General features: G+C 53.3%; 1 protein-coding gene across 6 annotated transcripts in view; it reads right to left on the reverse strand.

Moving 5' to 3' along the window:
• SLC13A5 (solute carrier family 13 member 5) overlaps positions 1-8,527 on the reverse strand; it is a 30,216-nt gene that overhangs the window by 15,504 nt on the left and 6,185 nt on the right. For 5 of the 6 annotated variants that reach the window (XM_017850704.1, XM_017850703.1, XM_017850701.1 and 2 more), the window contains exons 2-6: positions 7,488-7,616; positions 7,112-7,248; positions 4,357-4,535; positions 3,446-3,614; positions 1,578-1,700 (exon numbers count right to left, since the gene is read on the reverse strand). In XM_017850704.1, coding sequence (XP_017706193.1) covers positions 1,578-1,700; positions 3,446-3,614; positions 4,357-4,535; positions 7,112-7,248; positions 7,488-7,616 — 737 coding nt within the window. The remainder of the gene's footprint in view (positions 1-1,577; positions 1,701-3,445; positions 3,615-4,356; positions 4,536-7,111; positions 7,249-7,487; positions 7,617-8,527) is intronic. The other variant, XM_017850699.1, reaches the window with a different exon arrangement.

Genomic DNA, 8,527 nt, shown 5'->3' on the forward strand with positions numbered 1-8,527 from the left:
AAAATTTTTTTTTTTTTTCCTTTTTTTTTTTTTTTATTTTTATAAAATTTTTTTTTTTTTTTTTTTTTTTTTTTTTGAGACAGAGTCTTGCTCTGTCGCCCAGGCTGGAGTGCAGTGGCACGATCTTGGCTCACTGCAACCTCCACCTCCCGGCTTCAAGCAATTCTCCTGCCTCAGTGTCCCAAGTAGCTGGGGTTATAGGCGTGCACCACCACGCCCAGCTAACTTTTGTATTTTTAGTAGAGATGGGGTTTCACCATGTTGGCCAGGCCGGTCTTGAGCTCCTGACCTCAAGTGATCCGCCCACCTCGGCCTCCCAAAGTGCTGGGATTACAGGCGTGGGCCACCACGCCCGGCTGATTTTTGTATTTTTAGTAGAGCCGGAGTTTCACCATGTTGGCCAGGCTGGTTACAAACTCCTGACCTCAGGCGATCTGCCCACCTCAGCCTCCCAAAATGTTGGGATTACAGGTGTGAGCCATCGCGCCCGGCCTGTATAGCAACTTTTTAATAGGAGTTTTCAGAACAGTCCCTCCTTCAGAAGAAAACTTAGGAAAATTCCCTATTTTCCCCATGAAATCACGGGTTTCCATGGGCACTTTTGCCTCGCAGCTCTGGTCACACATTCCCCTGGTTTGACTTGACTCGAACTCCCTGTGGACGGAGGCACAGAGCACATGCACTTAACTCAGAGCTGAGTACTTTCTATCCTGCTGTGGTCTCATCACCTTTGCACCACAGATAAATTTGTGTGTTTTAGAAAAACAATAACTTTTTTTTTAGCTATTTGTCAGCCACAGGTCATGGTTTCTGTCCAAAGTCTGGCTGCCATCAAAGGTGACCCCTGTTGAACTTGCCTGTGTACTAGGAACAGGAAGGTAAACTTTCTAGGACCTGTACACTGCTGGGAACATCAGAAGTATTCAGTAAATGTCTGGGTTTGGATGGATTTGGTCGTAATCACTCCTGGTTTTACTTGACTTAAACTTCCCGTGTATTGAGGCACAGAGCATAATGCACTCAGCTCAGAGCTAAGTCACAGGTTTGCTGTGACCTGGCCTGATGAACGCACACGGCCAAAAGGAAGCTCATCCAGCAACGTCAAACTGGCACGTGGGGACCAGCTTATCTTTAATTGCTTTAACCTGCCTGCTCTTCCTCCCTGTGCTGGGAGCTGTGCGGGGTGTCTGTCACCAGAGTGGCTCTGGAGGAATTCAGTCACTGGAACCCGAATGCAGATACTAAAGGACAGGACTGTGATATGCCCAGGGGCCGCTCAGAGATGGAATGGGGGTTGGAGGGAAAGTCAGGGAAGCAGTGTTTGAGCCAGCCTGGAAGGCTGAGGAGGTGGGAAGGTAGAGAATGGCATTCCAGGAAGAGGGGACCACGTGTGCGCAAAGCTCAGTGAGCAGCCTGGGCTGGAAGGAACAGGAGGGCAGACTAGCAGGAGACGGGGCTGGAGAAAGATCAGGGTCAGACGCAGAGGACTTTGTAAACCTGCCTGTTGAGTCTGAAGGCTCTTCTGCAGCTTGGAGGCATAATTAGGTATAATGAGGCTGTGAGCGGCTCAAACTTACTTGAATCTCATGTAAGCAAACTGGAGCCACAGCCAGGCAAACAGCAGCATTACCAGCATGTTGGGAAAGGCAAATGCAAACCAGGAGGCAAAGTTCACGAGGTCCTTGCTGTCAGGAAACAACCTACAAGGAGACACCGGTCCCCACCTCAGATGCTGAGCCGTGGGGAGCCAGCCTGGCCCTGTGCGTGGGGGCGGAGCAGCAGCTGGGTCCTGAGCGGCGGGCCTGTGTGGGGGCCATGTCCTCCTGAGGTCTAGCCTGTGGCCGGGCGCAGTGGCTCACACCGGTAATTTCAGGACTCTGGGAGGCCGAGGTAGGTGGATCATAAGTTTGAGACTAGCCTGGCCAACATCGTGAAACCCTGTCTCCACTAAAAATACAAAAATTACCCAGGCATGGTGGCGGTCGCCTGTAATCCCAGCTACTCGGGAGGCTGAAGCAGGAGAATCGCTTGAACCCGGGAGGCAGAAGGTGCAGTAAGCCAAGATTGCGCCACTGCACTCCAGCCTGGGCAACAAAGCGAGACTCTGTCTCAAAAAAAAAAAAAAAAAAAAGAAAAGAAAAATATAGCTTTTATACACATGCATGTAATTTGACCGATAGCTCTGGGGATCCACACAGCCCTCAGCAATCTCACCTTGTGGGTTTCTGCAATGGATGGTCCCCCCACTCAGCAAAGCAAATCTCAAAAGCTTCCCAGAGTGGAGGCTGGAGGAGGGCCACTTCCGCTGCAGGCCCTGTCTCCCATCCCTGGGGCTCTGCTAGCCCCACGGGCTGCCTCTTTTAGCTCAAGCGTGTCAAAGCAGACTCAGAGCTTTCCCCACTCAGCCCAGACAGGCTGCTTTTCCCACTCAGCCCAGACAGGCTGCTTTTCCCAAAGAAAGTTACTGGAGAACTGTAAGGATATCATTACAGAAAGCACTCCCGAAATTAAAACAAACGGGTTGTTGAACCTCAAGTTTCTGCCTAGCCAGGCTCTAGACCTGTCCTTTCCACCTCCCAGCTCCTGCACCCACTGCCCTCCCCACCCCTGTCCAGGCTCCTGTCTACAAAGGATGGCACCACCTTATTTTTGTTCCTGCCCACTGCAATTAGTACATACCTCAATTAATACATTTATTTACCAGACGTGCCTGGAAGCCCCAGGCATCTTGCCACCCTCAACAGACCATGACTACCCCACGGCAGGGTCCAGGTTTCTCTCCCTCTTGTGATCCCGGCCCCACCCAGCAGAAGGCCAGGCACAGAAATGGGGTCCTCATGGCCTGCATCCCTTTGTGGCCAAGGCTGGAAAGTTCCAAACCACCCCATGGTTCACCTGTACACCTCACAAGGGGACCTGTCACCTCAAAGGCAATCAGTGGGACTATAGGGAAGCAGTGAGGGGGTGAATGACCCAACCCCAGCCCTTCATACCATCTGTAGACCTCGGATATCACGGCACCATCACCATTAGCCACCAAAGGCAGTGAGCCAAGGGAGTGGTGGGGAGTCTTTTAGAGGTGTCTGTTTTCTACAAGTTTCAACCAAGGACCCAGCGTCTGGAAGTACATTGTCATCTGCCATGCCTTTAGCTCAGCGTTCGATCCACACTCTCTCCCTGAGCCAGAATTCCTGAGCCCAGGGCAGGTGGTGGGTCTTGCGTCATAGCAGAAAGCAGACTTGGATGTTGGCTCCCCTGGCATCAGTAGGGGTGCCAGGACACAGAGGCTGGATGGGGCCACATCTTTCCACCCCTGCCAGGCTCCCAGGCCAGGTCTGGCTGCCCCGAGCTGCAGGACTCTGCGGAGGAGCAGAGAGAGATGGGCAGGTCCCTCCAGCCCCGGTACCCACTTTATTGTCCCCAGAAGGTGTGACCAAGGACTCACTCATTCATCTGGCCCAGGAGCACCACGTTGGGTCCTGTCCCGGTCAGGGTGGCAGTTCCCCCGATGCTGGCCGCGTAGCAGATGCACAGGGTCATGGCCTTGCACAACCTATTCCAGTCTCGGTCCTCCTGCTGCCCCAGAGCGGGGCCTTCAAAAACCACTTGGCTCCCTGTTGTGGGCACAGCGCTGTTAGCTGAGCCGCTCATGGGGGCTGCCTGCCCAGCCCTGGCTCCTGACTCTGCTGCTGACCTGAGGATTGGAAAATCCCAGCTCTGCTGATTTAGCTGCCCCACTGGGCTCCATAAGAGTTGTTGGCAGGGATGTGCCCAATTCCTCTCTGTAAGCCCCAGGACCTTGCCCTGGGTCTGGCAATCAGGCTGTCAGCCACAGACCCTGAGTCTACTGCTCTGGGCTGGGGATGGTAAGGGGACATGGCAGACGGCAAGGCAGATGCTGACTTGCCTTCCCTAAGCTTGGCACCTAGCAGAGAAGCAAGCATGGGACACCAAGTCCAAGACCTATGGGAGCAGAGAGAGGAAGGATTTGAGCTGCTCGAGGAGGTCAGAGAAGGCCTCCTTGAGGATAAGCAGGAGTAGCAAGAAGTGAGGGGCACCCGTAAGTGCTCGCAAGATGCCCAAATGAATACTCAGGTGAACACACTGATTTCTGCAACTGATGGGAACCGAGGGTGGGACTTTGTTCAAAGCTCTATTAAAGGATCTAACTTTTATGCAATAATCCCCTTGCTAAAACTTACGACAACCGTATTTTCTTTTTTTTTTTTTCTTTATGCGTGTTTAAAGGAGGACTCCAGGAAGCAGACAGGGAGAAGGGGGTGGCCAAAGCATTTGCCAGCAGAGGGAGGGGAAGGCTGCTGTTGTGGCCTGGCAGTGCCCTGGCCAGGGGCTCACCCGGCAGCTCATTGGCCTTGCCCTTGTCCACCAGCTCCAGGCCAGCCTCGGTGGCTGCGCTCGTGGCTTCCATCTGCTGCAATATGGCCTCCACAATGGGCACCATCATGGCCGTGGTTGCCGTGTTACTGATCCACATGGACAGGAAGGCGGTGACGCCCATAAAGCCCAGCATCAACCTGCAGAGGAGGGGCAGGGAGGAAAGCCAAAGAATCCCCACCCCACCCCCATACTTCCTGGGAAGCAGCTGGGGACTGGGTCCACCCCTGCAGGGATGCACAGGTGTTGAGGCCAATTCAAGACTGGATATTCGAATAGGGATGACAGTTTGAGAGCCTCCCCACCCCCTTCCCTTCTTTGCCTCCTCCATTCCTCTCCCTCCTGCCTCTCCCACACACGTTACTGATGTCTACTCTGCTTGCTTCTGGGGTTACCAAGAGGCCTCCGATCCAGTCGTGGTTCTAAGGAGCACCCCTGCCCCACCATCTAGCAGGGGAAGCCCAGGTATCCACATGGTGCCAACTCAATATGAGCTTGCCCTGGGGTTATGCCGGAATACCCCTACGTGCAGGCAGCCCCAGCTTCCCACTTCTGGCTAGGAAATTCCCACCCACTCCCAAACCCTGCCTCACCTCTCAGAAGTTCAGAAGGGCTAAGCAGAGTAGGGGTAAGGTGAGCTGGGGAGGGAGCTTGGGAAAGTGTTACTCTTCTCCCGCTGCCACTCCGTCCCCACCATCTCCCCTCCGCCCCCGCATATACACTTTGACCCCTCCATGCTGCAGTGGAACTGATCACACAAAGAGTATTCAGAAAATACACTCCCTTTGCTTATAACCCCTGCTCCCTTCTCTGCCGTCTATCAGGAAGAATCCTCATGGTCTTTCAGAGCCTGCCCAAACAACGTCCCTCCCCCGGGACCACTCTCTCAGTGTGCGCCAGGTGGGGCTGGTCTGACCTTTCTCAATCCTCCCCCCTACTCTCATCATCTCTGTGCTGGGTTCAAAGCACCTGTTTTCACGTCTGCTCTCTCCTTAGGCTGTGAGCAGGGCAGGGCCTGACTCTGCTCTGTGGCTCCACACGCCCCAGCTTTCCAAGGCTAGGGGCAGAAGGAGCTTGACTACTCTCAGTCTGCGGGCCCTGTTGCAGCTAGGCTCCTCCTCAGGGCTCCTAGTTCACCCGGCGGTAGGAGCAGGGGCAGGGGTAGGAGCCTGAAGAAGGGACCTAGAAGCTGTTCTGCACCAGGGCCCAAGCTGCTATCCACACAGGCGGACATTATGGACCCGTAAAAAAAAGCCTGGAACCCAGGCTAGGAGGAGGGGGAGAGTTTGCATGAATGGAGTTGTCTTAGAAGAACCAACGTTTCTACATGCTATTTCAAGGCACCAAGGGTGCCTCACATACAGGTGACCCGCAGGACAGCCAGTGCCTTGGACAACTGGAGACCATGCTCAGAGGAGCCAGGTGGCAGGAAGGAGAGAGAAGCATGTATGAACTTGGGTTTGGAAGTGGAAGCTGTCCAACGTGCTCCAGAATGAAACCCACTGGAGTGGCCTCCCACCCAAGCTGGCCACTCAAGGGGGCCAAGAAAAAGAATTCTGAGGGCCCCGAGGTCCACTTTCCTGGGGTCTCTCATTTCTAGAAAATACGATGGCTTTCGATTTGACGCTAAACCAATCATTGGAAGGAATCAATGCCAGGATGCGTAACAGAGATCAGAGAGCCACAAAGCCCCCTGCTCAGGGGAGTCTGAGGCACCAAGGGAGCCCCGGGCATGGGTCACCTGCAGGGCAGGCCAGCGTCTGTGTGCTCGGGGTCTAGCACAGCCCCCAGCACAGGGGCGCCTCAGGAGGAATTTACCGTGAACTGACCAGGAGCTGACTCCCAAGGGCTGGGCCTGGGACATGGCATCATTGAGGGGACACATTACCTCAAAAGGAAGATGTGCCCTGAGTTTCTGATTATAGAGGACACAGACCTTATCAGAGAAGCTGGGTCCAATCCCCGTGTGTCCATGAGCAAATCACTTTACCCCTCTCTGCCTCCAATTCCTCATCCACAGAATGTGGGCGGTAAGAAGAACTCTCTCAGAGTTGTGAGAATTAAATGAGGCAATGAATAAGCTTCTGACATCATGCTTGGGGCCTTGTAGACACTCAATATACCCATTATGATCATGATTGATTATGGTTATGATTATGGTTATATTGACTCCATGGCTCGGCTGGAAATGGCCAGCTAGATTGGCAGGGGAGATTTTGAAAATGGAGAGAGAAGCTGGGGTACTGAGTGATGTCGGGGAAGATGAATTAAGAAGCTTCTTTGCAGTGGGAATAGATGCTCCAGCTTGGAGAGAGGACCTTTCTGTTTCCCCATGAGCTGGGTAGTTGAGCCACTTCTGGCCTGCTTCCCCTACCCCATCAGACACAGCTTGATCCAGCCTCTATCCAATTTGTTCCCTGTGGAACCCTGCAGCTAGCTGCCTCCCCCAGGAAGCCTTCCGAGCCTGCAAGGACTCTTGCTGACCCACCTCCTCTGGATTCAGAGGACCCTTACTTACTGCTGCTCACCGTGTGCCACCACCACGCATGCATCTGGTCTCTCCAGCTAAAGCTATAATATGCCCCACCCAGCCAAGTCCAGGTAAGCCCATGGCCAGCCCTCACCAGTGGGCGGCCCAGTCTGTGCCACCCTCCACCCCCTTGCAGCCCTGGGGCTCTGGCAGAGCCACGTGGCAAGAGAGAGAAGGCGTAATTACTGTGCAGGCTTGGCCCCCACCCAGAGGAGCGTGCGCAGGGCTATCCTCTTGTGCAGGTTCCAGCGCTCCACAGCCACGGCCACGATGAGGCCGCCCAGGAACAGCATGTTGGTGTCCTTCATGTACTGGACACACACCTGGAGCATGGCACGAAGGCCCCATCAGGGCTGCCCCTTGCCACACACTAGAGCCACCCAAGTCCCAGATGCTGACTTCAGGGACCGCTTGGAATGGGGATGCAGGCCCAAGTGGTGTCTCCCTGCCAGGGAGAACCCACAATGGAGGGTTTTCCGGTCACCCCCAGGCCTGTGTGGCTCACAGAGAAAAAGACAAGGGGAGAACCAGGAAGTCACCAGGATCCCCTCAGTCTGCTTACCTGCTTGGAGTCCAGAATCTGGAAGAGTGGGAAAAGCAGGACAGGCATGAGAGAGGTGACAGCCAGAGGGATGACTTCTGTGCACCAGTAAATGGCCATGAGGATGATGACGTAGGCACACCTGACAAACTAAAGAGACAGTCCTGAGGCTTCGGCATGTGGCCGCCTCACTCTCCCCACCCCTAGAACCCTCCGGACGGCAGCTGGCGTGGATTGTCAAGACACAGGGGTGATCTCAGAGGGAATTCACTCAAAGTCATCCTGTTCCCCAGCCCTGGTCAGCACAGCTTTCTGGGGTCAGGCTGGGGAGGCAGGCATAGGATCTATCCTCAAAGGACTCCTGCCCCATTCCCACCCCTCCTCCCTGCCTCCCTCCTTTCCAGATGTGTGGTTCTAGACACGTTCTTTGATCTTCTCAAATCTTGGATTAGCTACCTCTCAAAAGAAAAGATCAAGAATAGGACAAGGAAGAAAAGGAAAAAGGAGGAGAAGGAGGAGGAAGGGATAGAAGAAAGAGAGGAAGGGAGACGGAGAAGGAAGAAAAGAAAGGAAGAAGAGGAGAAGGAAAAGAAGAATAAAATATCTGTTACTTTGTTTTTTTTTTTAAGATGGAGTTTTGCTCTTGCCACCTAAGAGGCCCTTATTCTAAGAGAAGTGACTCAGGAATGGAAAGCCAAATAGTGCATGTTCTCACTTATAAGTGGGAGCTAAACTATGGGTACCCAAAGGTATATAGCGTGGTAGAATGGATACTGGAGACTTAGAAGCAGGGAGGGTGGGAGGGGAGTGAGGGATTGAAAAACTACATATTGCGTACCACATACACTACTCAGGTGATGGGTGCACTAAAATCTCAGACTTCACCACTATACAATTCATCCATGTAACCAAAAACTACGTCTACCCCTAAAGCTATTGAAATAAAAATAATAATTATTATATAATAAAACTAGCCACCTCCCTAAGTTGTTTTATCTTTCATTGGCATTTATTTTTTTTAACGAGACAGAGTTTCGATCCTATTGCCCAGGCTGGAGTGC

Source organism: Rhinopithecus bieti, unplaced genomic scaffold (genome assembly GCF_001698545.2).
Source record: "Rhinopithecus bieti isolate Rb0 unplaced genomic scaffold, ASM169854v2 scaffold_32008, whole genome shotgun sequence".
In the NCBI taxonomy this organism is placed as follows: Eukaryota; Metazoa; Chordata; class Mammalia; order Primates; family Cercopithecidae; genus Rhinopithecus; species Rhinopithecus bieti.